The sequence below is a fragment of the Cavia porcellus genome, unplaced genomic scaffold (genome assembly GCF_034190915.1).
Source record: "Cavia porcellus strain 051 isolate PalLab524CR breed Dunkin Hartley unplaced genomic scaffold, mCavPor4.1 scaffold_1, whole genome shotgun sequence".
NCBI lineage: Eukaryota > Metazoa > Chordata > Mammalia > Rodentia > Caviidae > Cavia > Cavia porcellus.
In genome coordinates, this window is record NW_026947484.1 from 14,510,010 (window position 1) to 14,526,992 (window position 16,983).

Genomic DNA, 16,983 nt, shown 5'->3' on the forward strand with positions numbered 1-16,983 from the left:
CCACACCATCCCTGCCCTTCAGGCCCCAGGCACTGTGCCGCCTTCCCAGAGCATCTTATATACGCACCTGGTAAACAGCAAAGGCCTCGAGCTCCACAGCGTAGAGCCCGTGGGGGCCGGGCGGCTGGAAGTGCAGGTGCATGGCCATGGACTTGAGTGGGGGCACACAGAAGGTCTCGGGGGTCACCCAGAAGGGGCAGCCAGACCGTCGCGTCCAGGCCACTGTGATTTTGCCCTTGGTATGGTTCCTCAGGCACAGCGGGACAGGGGCAGGGGCCTCAGGCCCAGGGCAGCCACCAAAGTCCACCTCGGCTGGCTCTACACTGACAGGCGGGGGGAAGATGGCTGTGTCCCTGGTGCCATCGAAGAAGTACTCCATCATGGGGGGGATATTGGGGTGCTGCGGGGCTTTTGGTCCCTGCAGGTCCTACACAGGGAGAAACAGGGAGCTCACGTGCAGTTCTTCTCACCACTGCCTTCCTCTGCCCCTCCTCTTGGACAAAGCTGCAGGAGCTGCACACAGCTCACCCCAGAACAGGAGTGTCCACAGAGCTTTGAGGACTCAGGGTTGCCCAAGAATCCCAGGAAGCTGGGGAAGGCCTTCACCCCAGGGGCTAGAACAACTGAGGCCCAGAGGGATCCGGATACCTCAGGGGGTAGCATGAGGGTCCCGTTGCTGTCCCGCTGCAGTGTCCTCTCCTTCAACATGGCAGTCAGGATGTCAGGAGGATAGAGCGTCAGGCCCCGGGCCAGGTGTGTGCGATAGAAGGTGAGGTGCTGAGGGGTCAGGATGACCGGCTTGGTGCTGTCCGAATGGCAGGTCCCGATCAGGTCCAGGAACAGTGGGTCCTGCAACATTCATTGATGTGTGGTGGGCCACAGGAGGAGGAACAGAGCTAGCAGGTGCCAGGGGTTGAACTGAGGATGGATACTTGGCAGACAAGATGACCCAGACAGCAGGACAGAAGCTACAGGGAGTCTCTCCACACTGCCTGGCCAGCTAAGGGAGTTCAGTGCCAGTCCAGAGAACAGGCAGCCGTAGGATGGGATGCTCGGCCATTGCCCACCCATTTCCCCTCTGTGCATGGTTCCTGGGCAGTCCACTGCCCATTTACGGTACAGGCAGCCGGGAGCCCACAGATCCAGCATTGAGGCCCCCTCTCAGTGAGCCGAAACTGAGTCAGCTCTGTCCTGCTATAAGGCTTCCCGGAAACCATACTGTACCCATATGAGAAATGCAAAAGGGTACCGTTCTCTGGGCAGAGCAACACAGCACACAGCCCAGGCACCAGTTGTGCAAGTGCCAGATTTCAGCTCCTCCTTGCTATCTTAGCTAGGCACCCAGAGGTTGGTACACTGTGTGCATGATCTTGCCCTGGGCCCTGGGTCCAGGCGCTAACGCCAAAGCTCCCTGTCCTGCACATTTTATGGGATGATGTCCACACCTCTGTCTCCCCAGCCCATTAGCATCAGCAGCAGCGAAGCCTCTGGCTTGGCAGCAGTCAGGGCACACTTGCCACACCCTTCTGGCTGAGAGTGACTCCTTGTGCCCCTGGCCATGCTCTGCTTCCAAAGGCCCACACAGGGGCCTTCAAGAAGGAAATGACCCAGGCAGGCAGCAGCGTAAGTTCCAGAACATAGAGGAGTGCCCGCCCTGTTTTCATCGACACGTAGCTCCCCTCAGCTCCGGCTGCTCCCTACCACTCACCTGGTGGTGGACGAGACAGGCCACCCGCCGAAAGCAGATGATGGGGTGAGTGGGCTGGAAGGTGCAGCGCAGGGTCATGCGGTCCTTGCCTACCAGACTCCCAAAGTGGGGCCTGATGCTGAAGACGCTCTCCTTGCAGTCAATGGCAAACTGGAAGTGGGCCGTGCAGTCCGCCTGGTTCTCAATCCACAGGGTCTGCTCTGAGCGCTCCCCGAGGTTGACCCAGCTAAAGTTGACGCAGTAGTGCTGCAGGGACACAGCAGGACCTGGGCATAAGAGACAGGTCCCTGTGAGTGTGTCCTGCCACCTAAGTGTTTCGGAAAGGGTCCCTCTGTTGAGAGGACCACTGCCTGGAGGGTGCCTGGAGACAGATAGCCAGGCTGGAGAGGCCCAAGGCCCCTGTAGCACAAGTGGAGCTCCGCAGTTTCTAGGGGTGACCGGCAAGACAGTATCACCAGGCGTCCAAAATGCTTCCACACTGGGCCACCAGGGGGCACCAGACACCTAGCTAGGCTGAGGGGCCAGGAGGAAGGCCTCTTAGGGGCAGGCATAGAGCTCTTCGGAATCCAGCACAGGCTGCTCCCGTCCCCAGAAGCACGGTGCCCTCAGGCTGCCCGTACCTGTACTGAAACCGACAGCTTGGAGCAGGGTCTGGGAGGCACCACCCGAAGGTATGATGGAAAAGTAGTCCACAGCTCTGTTGTCCAAGGTCTTGGGATGAAAGAACACTGACACATATTTCTTCTGTCCTGGGGGGATGATGCCTTGGGCCATGGAGCATGAGAAGGCCTGGTCTTTGACCAGCATGTCTGTGGCCATTTCAATCTTGAAAGGGGCATTCACCTGTAGTACAGATTGGGAGCAAAGGGCAAGGTCACTGGGTCAGACAGTCTATGCGTGAACCCACTGAGGGGTGAGGCACTGGCATCAGCCTGCGCCCACTGGCCAGAGTGAGTGTGGGGTGAAACCGCCTCCGCCAGGTGGAAGAAAGGGCCAGACCACATGTCTGCCTTGGGTCGCCCAGGGGGAAGCCCTTGTTCGTTTTTCAAAAGACACCCTGGGGCATAGCCATGGTCATGGGGTTGGGACACTCTGGGGTTGTTTAGGGGTCCTCTGGTGGGGGAGCAGAGAATACCTGAGCCCAGCCCCAGCTAGGAGGAGAAAGAAACGCAGGCTGTTGATGAGTGTGCGTGTGAGCACACCAGGGTTATGCCAGGCTTTGGGTCAGAGATGTGGAGAGAAGGGGGCACTCTGTAGAGGGGATGGATCTGAAGGGCAGCCAGCCCGAGGGCCGAGCATACCGCAGAGGGGTTACACAGCTTGATCTGCCTCTCGGCGCTGCAGCCCACAGCGACGGAGCCGAAGTGCAGCAGCTTCTGAGAGCTCTCCGTGTCCTGGTCCCCTGCTTGCTTGTGCCTTATGCTCACCAGCAGCTGGGCGCACTTAGCTGAGGCAGAGATGGGGGAGTCCTGGAGGGAATCCACTTGGGCCTCTGTGGCCCCAGCGGGGCAGCCCCTAGAAGGGACGTGTCCTGGGGCAAAACTAGTCTGAGACATGATGGTAGGCAAAAAATAAAATAAAAAAAGCAAGACCGGGTGCTGAGGTGAGAGTGACAGGCTGGAGGAAGGCCCTGAGGGCCACAAGAGGGCCCGAGGGAACACACATAGGCCTCAGGAGGTGGGGAGAGATGGCGCCTGGGCTTTGGGGCAGCTGGGTGCTGGCCTCACCTACAGCGTGCAGTTGAATGCTGCTCTTCTGCCTGCTGCCCTCCCCGTACCAGCACGTGGCTTGGACTTCGTGGATGACAGCTATGTGGGGCTGAAAGGTCACTTTGACCCTACAGGCCAGGCCTGGTTCCAGCAGCCCCGTGGCGGGGAGTATCTGGAACGGGCTGGCGAACTCCCAGGCGAAGAAGGTGGGCAGGTCCCTGGGGGTGGCAGGGATGGCTCAGGCAGAGAGGCTCTGGACAGCCACCGCCACTTCCTCCCTGCAGAAGAGCCCTCTCCCCAGAGCACCTTCCTCCACCGCTGGGCTTCAGCTCCCCCTCACCCCACATTGTTTAGGCAGAACCCAGCCTCGACTGTGTCCCCAACGGCACACATGGGCAGCATCAGGCGTGGTGGGCAGACTAGCTTGTGGCAGGGGAGGGTAGCCCTCAGATCCACACTGAACACCCCCTCTTCTTTCTCAAACCACAGCTGGTCCGTGTATTCTTTCTGTGTGGCAGAAGAAGAGGGAGAGGCAGCCAGGGGTCAGTGGCACCCAGGTGGTGTCCCACCGGCCCTCAGCACCATGACAAGGGCCACCATCACATCCTGCACTCCTGCAGTGAGTTAGTCTCGGAGATCAGGGCCTCCTCGGTGAAGAAGAATTTGGAGGAGCTGGCTGTGGTGGCATACACCTGTGTAAACCCAGTTGCTTGGGAGGCTGAGGGAGGAAGAGATTGAATTCAGGGGTTTGAGGCCAGACTGGGCACTACAACGAGACTCACTCCATCCTGTCTTGACATAGCATTTTTTGCAAAGAATTTTGAGATTTATGGGGAACTTAGGACTTTTAATGGCAACACAGCACTATAGAATTTAGCCCTGGTACCTGGGGCATGCACCCTTCCATCTCAGGAGAGCAGGCCTGGAGCCTTCGCAGGACTTCCGGAGCCTGGGATCCGGCCGGGGCGGCAGGATGTGTGCGTGGGGGGGGTTCAGGGGAAGCTCCGGCTGCCTGGTCCTGCTTCCTGCTGAGGTCTCAGCAGCCTTTCCTCCCACCCCCCACTCACCTCCTCCAGAGGCCGGAAGACAATGGGGAGAGTGAAGGCTATGCCGGGGCTCAGGAAGATGGGCTGAGGGATGACCGTGAAGAAGAACTTGGTCTTGGGAGGCCTGCGGGAAGGAGCCAGGGCATGAGTGCTTCAGCTCTGAACACTAAACAAAGAGAGGAGACAGGAAGACTGGAGAAGACCCCAGAGCCAGGGGCCTGGAGTCCTCAGGGCCATGGAGAAAAAGGCCACGGGTACTGATAGGGATGTGCAAGGCGGATCACCAGAGCAGCCGCCTCCTACCTCCTTCCGCTTTCATGGACCATCACTCAGAATGGAAAGGCAGTATTTGTGCCTCTGATAGGGACACTGGGTGGCCTGTGAGGACAGAGGTGGGCATAGGCCATCCCTGAGCAGTGGACTGGGAAACCAGGGAGATACCAGGGATAGGAAGCCCCAGAGCAAGTCAACACTACAGATGCTGCAGATTCTTCAAATATTAATAAGCAGACAAGATTGTCAGCAACTTTGTACAAACCAGTGTGTAAATTTAGGTGAAATAAACACATTCCCAGGAAAACCTAACTCAACAAACTGACTCAAGAATTATAGAATAAACCTTATGGCCACCCTAAAATCATAAAAAAAAATGGAATAGGTGGTCAAAAATCTTCCCACAATGAAAATAAGAGGCCAGATGGTTTCATATAAAGTCTTATAAAGCATTTAAGGAAAAACAATTCCAAGCCAAGCATGAGTACTCATCTGAAATCCCAGTACTCTGGGAAGTTGAGGCAGGAGGATCACAAATTCAAGGCTAACCTAAGCAACTCAGCAACTTAGAGACATCTGTCTCAACATAAAAACAATCTTAAAAGGGCCAGAAATGTAAGTGCAAAGGCCCTGGGTTCAGTCCCCAATATTGCAAAAGGAAAAAAAAGAAGAAAAATTTCAGTCTTAAACTCTTCCTGATAATATAAAATAAAGAAATTTGCTTCAGGATAGCCTTTGAAATCATCACAATGTTGCTACAAAAACCTGGCAGAGTCAAGAAAAGAAAGAAAAATTACAGACCAATCTTAGAAACCAAATATTACCAAGAAGAATTTAGCAAAGTATAGAACACACATTCAGTCACACCCACTGGTATTATTAGAAAAAATACATGGTTGGTTTAACACAGAAAATCAGTTTCTATAATCTAGCATATTAATAATGAGGATCAAGTGATCACCTCAATTTAAAAGTTAGATAAACTTCAACATGCATATGAGAAAAACCTTCACAACAAAACATGGATAAAAGGGAGCGTGCTTATCCTTCCTACCAAAAGAAAGAGAAGAAGAAAAAAAAACTCGCAGGAAACCCCCAGCTTAATGGTGACACAGTGCAGTCTTTCACTTTGAGATCCTGAACCCAGTAAGAGCATCTTTTCATACCATTTCTGCTCAGTACTTTGCTGTTTAACAGCAGTGTAAAGAAAGACAGAAAGAAAAAAACATAAAATTGGAACGGAGTAAAGAAAAATGCCATTTCTCATATAAAATACAAATATGCAGGTAAGAAAAAAGACAACAAATAAACTGACAGATTTAATAAAAGGCTTTACCAAGACTGCTGGACACAATACCCATACACAAAGCTAATAGTATTTTTTTTAAAACTAGCAACATACAGAAAATTAAAGCAACTTTAAGATATCTACTATCATCAGAAATACTAAGTACTTGGGATTAAAGCTAACTAAAAATGTGCCTGGTGTTTATGGAGAAACTTTAAACTTTATCAACAGACATAACAGAAATCTAAGGAGCCACTGTATTTGTGGATTTAGAGTCAGTATTTTAATGAATGTTCTCTTCAAACTTATCTCAGAGGTTCAAATGAATCCTGATCAAAAGTCACAAAAAGTTTTTATGTGTATAGATGATGAACCAACTTGAAGATGACATGAAAGTTCAAAGGGTCAAGGAAAGCCAAGGTAATCTTGAAGGAAGATGAAGGATTTATACAACCAGATATCACTGTTTACTATAAGTTCTAAGAATTAATAATTAATTCTTATTTACGATAAATTCTCAGAATTAATTAATAATTCAAAACTGGCCAAGGTATAAACAAGTAGTAGATAAAGGGAACAAAAAAAAAAAAAGAGCCCAGATACAGACCTGGACATAAATGGACATTTGATACATGCCAGTGGTAGGGGTGACCACCTAGAAAGTACAAACCCCTCAGTAAACGGTGTTTAGATAACTGGACAATCAACTCAGGCAAAATATGTCACTGGGACCCAACTTCCATTCACAAAAATCAGTTCCATAAAGACAAACATGAAAGGAAAAACTATAAAATTTTTAGAAAACACAGTAATAGGAAAATAGTTTCATGGCCTACAGTTAAAGAAGAAACTCTTTAAAAAGCAACAACCAGCCAGGCATGGTGGCACATGTCTGTAATCCCAGCACTCAGGAGGCTGATGCAGGAGGACTGAGGCCAGCCTGGGCTACACAGTGAGACCCTGTCTCAAAAAAAAGAGCAGGGCTTGGGATTTAGCTCAGCGGCATAAGCACCTGCCTTGCAAGCAGGCGGTCGTGAGTTCGATCCCCGGTACTGATAAAAATGAAAAAGACAAAAAAAAAAAAAAAAAAAAAAAAAAAAAAGAGCAACAACCATGAAAGAAAAAAATTGAAAACTCTTATTCCTTCAAAATTAAGAACATCTATTCTGCAAAACAGACAACAGAAAAAAAGACAAATCACAAGGTGAGAAGATATTCACAACACGCAACCAACAAAGGATTAGTATCCAGCATAGGAAATTATGTCAAAAAAGTGAAGGACTCGGAGGACCAGGAAAAGGAGAAGGAAGAGGAACAATCTAATGAAAACCGAGCACAGACTTCAACACAAATTTCACAAATGAAGAAATGCAAATGGTCAATAACCTCTGAAGAGGTACCCAGCCTCATTAGTCAATAATTAGGGGAACGCAGGTTAAAACTACAAGTTACCATTATGGGCATAAATGTAAAACGTCAACCACGGCACTTATTGGTTAGGCCACAAAAGCATGGAAACTCCCGTGGTGGGAACAGGAAAGCCTTGACCTTCAGGAATAGTTGACCTTTACCTACACAAAGTGGACATGTGTATGTCTGACTCCTATGTCGATACCCTAGAAAAGCTTTTGGACTTGTGCACCTGGAACCAGGTCCAAACTGGCTGGTAACAGCCTCAAGCTGGAAACAACTCAGATACCTGGACAGGACCAGATGAGTGTGTGCGGGTACAGGCGCAGGGCTACTGACCACAGGGACACGGAGTGAACCGCAGCTGCTCCTGGGTAAATCATGGACGTAACTGATGGGGGGAAGACACTGTCACTATTCTAGGACTTAACGTGGTCCCCCAAATCCCACCTGACAGAATTCTCCTAACTGGAATGTTTGGAACACTCTACTGATTTTACGTGACATTTTAAAAGTTGTTTTTCGAGGGAGTCTGGTTTGGGGCTTCAGAGCTCAGTGGCGGGGTGCTGTGGCCCCTCGTTCCGTTACCTGTACTTCATCCTCTGAATTTTCAAGGTGAGGTTTCTCAGGACCAGGCTCCTCGAGGTCTCCTTCCCCAGCTCCCAGCCTTTCCACTGCAGTTCCTCGGCCACCTCAATGCCCCAGACCACCCTCTTCTTCACTCTCTCCTGCTTCTTAGGGGAGCACACTTGAGTGTCTGTGGGGCTGAGGGTCTGTCAGGGTAGCAGGGAAAGAGGAAGAGGAAGGTTTCATGAGCAGGGCAGGACACAGAGACCCAGGGAATGATCATGCTCTCCCTGTTGCCAGCAAGTAGTAAATGAGGACCCCACTGGCACTTGGGATTTCTCCTGAAGACAGGGGCAGGTGCACCCTGAAGTCAGACATCACCCCTTCCAAGGTCACTGGAATGTCTGCCAGCAATGCCCTGGCCACTGAAGGGCCACCCATCCAGCCACTGCAGCCAGCATACAAACGTGGCCTTCGCTGTTTGATTCTGTTCCTTGTGTACCCTAAGGTATGTTTCCCTCTGGCCACCTCCTCCTCCTCTTCCTCCTCCCCACCCTTCCTGCTCCTCCTTATCCTGCTCCTCACTGTGGAAACTTCTCCCCGCTGCAATGGTCTATCCCAGGACTCTTTCAGACTGTAGGATGCACCCCAGTTACCCTCCCATCCTTCACTAAGGATCGGATTGGCTCATGACCAAGCCCCACCCATGCCCTGGTGCTGATCCTGGCAATGCTGGACATGCACTGTGCCAGTGTTTCCCCACTCTTAACTGACCAGGTCTTCATAGGCTGTTCCATGATGCCTATCTACATGGTGTGATAAAAATGTACAGTGGATGTTTAAAGTTTTAAAAAATGTATTGCAATACAAAAATGCACATTGCTGTAAATCTCTCTCAAAATACCTCTCTTGCTTCTAACACACTTCCTGCATGTTCTTGTCACTTTTTCTTTTCTTTTTTTGAAATAATGCTTTAAAAGAAAATATCTTGTAACTTTCCTTGTGTGTGTGTGTGTGTGTGTGTGTGTGTGTGTGTGTATGTATTATTGAGACAAGGTCTTGCTATGCAGTTCAGGCTGGCCTTGAGCTCACTTTGTAGCCCAGGCTGGTCTCAAACTCGAAATGATCCTCCTGCTTCACCTCCAGAGTGCTGGGATTATAGGTGTGCACCACCATGCCTGGCTTTTTTTTTTTTTTTTTTTTTTTCCTTTTTATTGTCTTTTCAACACAGAGTTTCACTATGCAGTTCAGGCTGGCCTTGAACTCACTTGTAGCCCAGGTTGGCCTCAAACTCCAAGCAATCTTCCTGTCTCAGCCTCCTGAGAACTGGGATTAAAGGTGTGCACCACACCTGGTCTAACTTTCTGACGCAATTCTGAAAGTCCTCCTCCACAAATACCTTTACCAGCTGTGATCAAAAATATGGCAACTGCTGGTGCCAAGTGGCATCCAAAGGAAAGGTAGATTCATAAAACCTTTACTATGGATCCTCATCCACCTTTTCCACATGACCCGGCACCATGTGACTTCTGGTTCTTCCCCAAAGTCAAAGTGACCCTGAAGGGTAAAATGTTTTAAACTGATTCCAGGTAACCATGGACCTCAGGGCAATCATGATCATGTAACTAAAGACGCTCATGAAACAGGACATCCAGAACTGCTTCAGTAAGTGGTTTTGTTTGTTTGTTTGTCTGTTTGTTTTGGTACTGAGAATCCAACTCAGGGCATTGCACCTGGCAGGCTGGCACCGTGCTGCTGAGTTATATCTTGAGCCCTTCACAAAGTGTTTGAAGTGTTTGATATTTTGGGGAGTGGTTAACAGCAATGCATCTTTCACTGTAATAAACTTCTTACGATTTAAACTGTCACCATGTTTTTTTTTTTTTATCCTGTTGTGTATCTAAGGAGGGAGGGGAGGGGACCTCCTGGGTAGCAGGTGAGGAGGGATGAAGCAGCGACTTCCCCCCATTCTGGCCGCTGCTGCCAACACTCTGACCAAGTATTGTTTGTCTGTTGTTACAGAACACAAGGATGCAGTCATCCATTCAGCAAATATTTGTCGACTATTTGTGCCAGACACTGTGTTAGGTGCTAGGATGACAACAAACAAGATGGACAAATCCCTTCTCTCTTGGACACTACAGCCTCGGTTTCAATATTTACAGACAGCATTGGGTTGGGTGGCCAATATGATATATTCTTTCTCCCTTGTCCATGCAGCAAAGGTGACATGGATGACGGTGGGTAATTTACTATAAATGTCAGTTACCTGATCAGTGGAGCAGAGACCACCCTGGTGTTTAAAACAGGGATTTAAGGCGTGGCCAGGAGTAGCAAAGTAACCTCGGGGTTAACACCATCAGGAATCAAGCAACACACCCAGGAGAGGCGAGGCCACTGTGTTAGAAGAGCTGCTAATGCAGACACCATCAAAAGCAGAGACAGAGAGAGAAACACCTGGCTTCTGTCTTCTATTCACCTTCCAATCACCTGCCAGCTCAGAGCAGAGCAGAAGAGGCAGAGCGAATCCAAAGGTGAACTGGCTGGACAGGCACCGGTGGAGAATGAGATGCCTTCCGGTGCCCCCCGGACCACAGGGAAGTCAATGCAAAGACCACCAGCTCTAAGGAGGTGCGTGCCACCCCCAACACAGACACCTGCTGCTCCCAATACAAGTCATCCTCTGATGTCAGACTCAGGCAGCTGCACTGTCGCACAAAATCGCACAGTCCGAAAAAGTAAATAGTATCTACACTCTGGTCAGACACAAAGCCAGAGAGGTCAAGGCCAAAAGAGCTTTCTGAAGGAGGAAACCTGGCTGTCAGTCCAGTCACCAGCTTGGATCACCCAGAACCCTGGGGCACACGCACTGCTGCGGGCGCCCAGTCTACCTGAGGCTGTCTGTGCAGGATCTCGCACTGGATATGGATGCGACAGGCAGCTCCCTCAGAGTCCCAACCCACGGCCCTGACACCCAAGCCGTGCCTGGCCCTGCCACACCCTGCTCCCCTGCCCTGACCAGGTCCTCACCTGGGCACTGACATTGCTGCTGCGAGCACTTGTACCCTTGCTGCTGCCGCTGATGGTGGGAACAGCCACCGTGCTGCTACTCTGGTATGATCCGCTGGAGATCACAGTGCAGTCTCTGCTGTCCTCGGGCCTCATGATGCAGCGTGGCGTTGCCCAGGTGGGTGTGGGTACCTGAAACGTGAGTCCAGAGCAGCACCCTAGCTAAGCCAGGAGCTCCCGCCAGTTCCAGCTGGGAGTCAAGCTGGGTGCGCACACAGGTCAGGAACCATGACCTTCCCCGAGGTGGGGCAGAGGGCCTGCTTCTTGGGCCTGGCAGGAAGTACAGGTGGCACCTGAAAAATGAGACTGGACACAAGATCTAGGGTTTTCCTACGTGGTGAGTCACGGGACACCCAGGGAAAGCACTCAGAACAAGCATTTGGGAGAAGGCCCAGCTTCCATTTCCCTACTGGACCACACCAACATTACTCACCAAGCTCCCGGTGGGGGTCACAGAAATACACCCATTACCTTTCGATGACTTTGACTCTCTAGCTTCCTCTGAGTATGTCTTGCCTGCTATAAGAAGAGGAATAAAGGACAAATGAAGCTGGTACTTTCTAGGTTTTCTGGGTTTCCTCTTCCAGAAGTATACCCTGTCCTCCAGGTTTAAAGTAAATATTCACTGAAAAATGGACCAATTAAAAAATAAATGAAGCCGGGTGTGGTGGCACATGCCTACAATCCCAGTACTCTGGGTGGCTGAGGCAGAAGGATCTCCAGTTCGAACTCACTTGGACAACTGGATGACTTAGCAAAATAAAAATAAAAAATATCTCAAAATAAAAAATACATAAAAGGGTGGGAGATGTAGCTTAGTGTGATGGTTCTAGTTTCGATCCCCAGTACTGCAAAAATAAATAAATAAATAAACAAACAAACAAATCTTGAGCAGAGTGGTCCCTGGATGGACTGCTGTGGAAAATTATACCCAGACATATGTGTGTACTATATGCAAGATACTATGTATATATCCAGGTGGTGTTTTCCAGAAACAACATCTACAGCTTTCACCAAATGTTCAGAAAGGTGCTTGACTTTGTTATAAGGAACAAAAATTCTAGACACGGTGGCCCACACCTGTCATCCCAGCACTAGGAAGGCTGAGGCAGGAGGATCACTACAAGTTTGAGGCCAGCCTCAAGTACAGTACAGCAAGACCCTGTCTAAAAATACTTATACATAAGAGACACAAAGTATTTATGACTAACTGTGGTTCCCTCAAAAGCACGATAGCCTCTATTCCTTTAGCACATAGACCCAAGTGTGAATTTATAGTTTATATGAGAGGATAGCAGTTTTCATACTCAGACAATCTATCGTCACCTCTGCTCCAGTACACATGGACATGATTTGTAGACCTCTAGGATGACGACCTCTAATTTCCTTTTACACTCAAAACTCGATATGGACCCATTACCCATGAAATCACCAAACATGATTTTGAGCCCACAAGTTTAATGCAAATCACATATGGAATCTAATATTTTTTACTATGCCCATTTAAAAGGTAAAAAGAAATGTGAAAATAAATGTATATTTGACTTAACTCACTATAAAATATTATCCTGTAATATGCAATGCATAAGATTATTGGGATATATTACATTTTCTCTTGTACTAAATCTTTGAAATCTAGAGTGCATTTTATATATATATTTATACAGATGTGTAACACATCTCACTTGAAACCATCCGCATTTCAAATGCTCCGTAGCTAAATTTGGCCAGGGGCTGCCACTTTGGACAATCTTTTTGAATTTATGCATTTCTCAGACTAGTCAGTACTAAGAATATTCAGTATTCTTTCTCTCCTTTTCAAATAAAAATCTCAAAAATAGTATCTATCAAAAATTCTACAGACATCTGCAGACAGCTTCCGGAGTTGTAAGGTCTGCACAGGCGTCTTTATCCCTACAACAGTTTGCGATTATATGTGACTTGCCTTTTTTAATTTTAAAACTCTCCCTTTTCAAATTTGTGACTCCACTTCTTATTATAAATGTACTCAGATTTAGTAAACAATTTTATGATCACCTTTAGGAATTTATACACTTCCTTCAAACACTCCCATTTCCTCCCTCCCCATCCAGAACAAAAGATTCTGATGACTCAGTTGTTTCTCTAGGGTCCTCTAAGCTCTGTGGAGGAGATTATTTCAGATTCCCTCATCCATTCATTCACAAGGCATTTACTGAGTGCCTACCGTGTAAGGGCACTGTGTCACACACAGGGCCAGAGAGGCAAGATTCTTACCTTCAGCTATACAGTGGATGCTTAGATGGAATCCAAGAAACACAAGCTGGGTAGGCAGGGAGGAGAGTCCTAGCAGTTTTCTCCTGAGGATGGCTTTGCAGTCTTGTCCCTACTCACTGTCTTTGACTTCAGGAGATTCTACAGGAAGCCCCTACCTTAGAGTTTTGAAAAAAGTCTCTAGTCAACACATGAAATTATCCCAGAGAGAGCAGAGAGGTGAGATGACGGAATAGCAGGCTGAACGTTTAATCCTAGACTGCTCCTTCTCTGACTTTCCCTGCTGTGGTAGTCCCGCCCAGGTTTAGGGAAGGACAATCTTAGCCTTATGGCAAAGGAAGGAGAGTTTGAGTTTCTTCCCTAACTCTCCTGGGATAGGCAAACTTTTTGCCTCTTTGCCTATCAAATGAGGGTTGTCCTATTACTTCTGGTACTTGGAGTTTGAACGAAATAGGGGATTCGAAGAAGCATTAAACAAACCTATGTCACTATATTTACAAATCATAACTTTCACACTTCCAAAAGCCATCCATTTCCGCAATTACGGTGGGGGGGGGGGGGGGAAGAGGGTTAATCCAATTTTCTAATCTCAAAGATTTAGAAAAATATATCATTAAATTCCTTTATTTGCATAATTCCCGACCTTAAAACTTCCCAAGATAATTACTGAAAAAGTGGCGGGTCGTCGTGTATTGTTGAGAAAGAAATAGGTAAAGTGAAGGAAATAAAATATACTTAGAGCTGTTCCTTCCTTGTTTTCAGGGTCTCCGGTCTGATCGACCACATCCAAGTCGCAGTCCCACAGGGCTCCGTGAGAAGATGGAGGACACCCCTGCCACGACTTCCCAGAGAAGGCGATCTTCCAGGACAAAAACCTTCCTTGGCCTCTTGCCGCGGTTCTGACCAACGCTCAGAACTCAAGGCGCCGCCATGTTGCGGTCTCCATAGATACAAGACGCGCAGGATGTGGCGTCCTCTGGTTTCCCACGGCAACGACGGCAACTCCAGTGAGTCAAGCCCAGAGGCGGGAACGCACAGCCCTAAGGCTTTTCTCTTGCTCATTCTATTTGCTGTGCTGGAGATTGAACCCATGGCCTCGTTCATTTTAGGCCAGCCACCTACCACTAGCTACACTCCCGGCTCTGCCTTTCAAGTTTAATCCCCATAGTGTTCAGTTTTGCTTCTTGGACCTTCCCTGCTATGCTGGTCTGCGAGCTTTGTACTAGTCTTGACGTGGAATTATTTGCATGTGCTCCCTTAATTGCTAGAACGTCCCAGCAATCATGAATTTAACAGGTGACCAAATTCGTAGGAGGCATTTTGTTGAATTTGACACCAAAGTGGGAGTCATTCCTGTCCTTTCCCACACACTGTGTTGTCACAGGATCAGAACCTGTGACATTCCTGTGATTACAATTGTTAACCTGAAAGCAGCCCTTCGTTATTTCTTACTTGCACATTGATTTGCAGATGAATTCCTTGCTGGTGTCCCTTGGTATCATCTCCCAGCACTTTTCTGGCCCAGCAACAAGACAAATGAACTGTTTTGAAAGGATCCTAAAGTCAGTGTGGAAAGAAATTCTTACACATAAAGAGGATTTTTAAAAGCCCATTTGTTCATTTGTCCATGTGTGCTTTGGGAGAAGGGTCTCAGGTAGGTGTCTTAATCACTTTTCTCATTGCTGAGACAAAATACTCAACACTCAAAGAGGAAAAGTTTATTTAGCTCATAGTGTGTAGAGGTCCATAATCTGCTGGCTCCAAAGCAGGGTGGCACAGGAGACAGGCACTACAGAGAAGAAACAGTTTGTGTTGGGCAGAAAGTAGCAAAGCTACAAGGGACCTTAGCATCTTCTTTGGCCCTTTTTATTTTCTATCTAGGTTTACTGGGCATAGGATGGTACCCAACCAATCAATGGACTGATTTAGTAACCATCCAACCCTTAATGCCAGCATCATGCACTCTAGATCCAACCACCTCTGACAAAGTTCCACCTATGACTGCTTTGGGGAGACATCTGGACACAGCCATGATAATAGATGAAACTGAAAATCTCAAAGTTCATTAAAAATGTTTCACTGCTTCCAACAGTGACCCAGTTTCCTCTCACAGTGAACAGGGAATGTGTGGTTCTGAGAATACGTCTTAATGAGTCGAGGTAACCCCAGAAAATAAATTCTCATATTGAAAGTTTGGAGATTGATTTGTTTGAAGATAAACTGAGATGACCAAGTGACCTGAGCTGGTCCTGGGAAACACATGGATGGAGGCAGACAAGCCTGGAGGGAGTGGGGCAGGCCAGGATCCTTGTTGAGTTTATATTCGCATGACCAGGCCTGGAATTTTCCTGAGATTAAGGAATGTGGAATTTGGTGAGTGTTTCACTGCTTTTGATGGGATTCTCAGAATCTGAAACTTGTACTTTGGACATGTTGGCTTTTATGTTGTTGACGGTTTTTATAATGATTTCCTCTTCATATTTCCCTCAAGTTCTTTGTGAAGTAGGCAGCCTGACTCAGATGGCTGTTAGGGGCAGAAAGGAACATTTGCATTTTTTAGTAGAAATAGGGAGTTTTGAGTGAGGACCTCAGGAATCCCAGTAAGAAAACCCTGACAGGGATGGGGGTGTTCATCCTAGGAGCACTGCACCCTTACACTCACGGTGGGGGAGCCTCTTCCCCTGTCTCACCTTGATGGATACTGGATTTTGGGTGATGAAAGGAGATGGCTCCTGTTTCCCTTGTGGTCTCTGCTTCTATATGATTCTAACTGCCTCCTGATAGCTTTGCAGGTAATGACCCCAACTGATGTGGGGACTCCCAGGGAAGTCTTAGACTTTGGCCAGGAAGGCAAACACACGGGTTAGGGTCAAAGTTAGGGTCAGGGTCAGGGTTAGGTGTAGCAAGGGTCTGAATCTGAGAAAGAGGAATCAGAAGTTGAACTTGCACTGGGAGCCCCTTTTTTAGGTACCTAATACCTGAGAGAGATAACAGGTCCTGGCTCCTCAGAATTGTGTCTTCCTTGGACTCAAAAAACACCCCAGCAGAAGACACTGCGTGGTTTAAGGCTTGAACAAGGATGAATGCTGATTCATGAAGTTGATGAGGAGCAAGATATGGGAGAAAGGCAGAGGGATGGTGGGAGACAGCCTCAGACCCTTCTGGCCTAGAAGCTGGGGTGGGGGAGAAGAAAGACAAAGCACAGGCAGTGATGTGGACCTCAACACATGCAAAAACATCTTTGTGAGCTTTGTTCTCAAGTACTTCTCCTGCCCCATGGCCTCTGTGTAGTAGAGAAGACCCTGGCCAGAGAAATCATGGGGACTTGGGACTAATCCTGACGATTGCTGGCTGTGTGGCCTGGAAAAATCACATAATCTTTCTGACCCTCGCTTTTCTCATATGTTTTGGGGGGTAATTTTAAAAAATCAATATGAAGATTAATTAAAACTGTGCCAGTGAGTACACACACACACACACACTTGAAAGAAAGTCACTCTTTAAATCTTCAAGTGTGAGATTGTCATCAATGAGCCACTCAGGTCTCTGAGCACCTCTTTTTTTTACTGACGGAGAAAGCAGAGGTTTTCCTCCTCTCCACACCCTCCTTTGTTTCCTTGAGAAGGAGCCTACTTGCTGCTCTGAGGTGGAGAAAGTTGG

At 48.2% G+C, this 16,983-nt stretch overlaps 1 protein-coding gene across 11 annotated transcripts in view; it reads right to left on the bottom strand.

Moving 5' to 3' along the window:
• The window catches only part of Cfap65 (cilia and flagella associated protein 65), a 38,247-nt gene extending 23,955 nt beyond the window's left edge, over positions 1-14,292 (bottom strand). For 7 of the 11 annotated variants that reach the window (XM_063245417.1, XM_063245382.1, XM_063245423.1 and 4 more), the window contains exons 1-12: positions 14,059-14,292; positions 13,327-13,481; positions 11,032-11,589; positions 8,023-8,207; positions 4,485-4,587; positions 3,758-3,924; positions 3,436-3,635; positions 3,010-3,155; positions 2,329-2,551; positions 1,709-1,974; positions 649-849; positions 68-427 (exon numbers count right to left, since the gene is read on the bottom strand). In XM_063245417.1, coding sequence (XP_063101487.1) covers positions 68-427; positions 649-849; positions 1,709-1,974; positions 2,329-2,551; positions 3,010-3,155; positions 3,436-3,635; positions 3,758-3,924; positions 4,485-4,587; positions 8,023-8,207; positions 11,032-11,166 — 1,986 coding nt within the window. In that variant the 5' untranslated portion in view covers positions 11,167-11,589; positions 13,327-13,481; positions 14,059-14,292. The remainder of the gene's footprint in view (positions 1-67; positions 428-648; positions 850-1,708; positions 1,975-2,328; positions 2,552-3,009; positions 3,156-3,435; positions 3,636-3,757; positions 3,925-4,484; positions 4,588-8,022; positions 8,208-11,031; positions 11,590-13,326; positions 13,482-14,058) is intronic. The other 4 variants (XM_063245411.1, XM_063245407.1, XM_063245387.1 and 1 more) reach the window with 4 other exon arrangements.
• Positions 14,293-16,983: the final 2,691 nt, after the last annotated feature.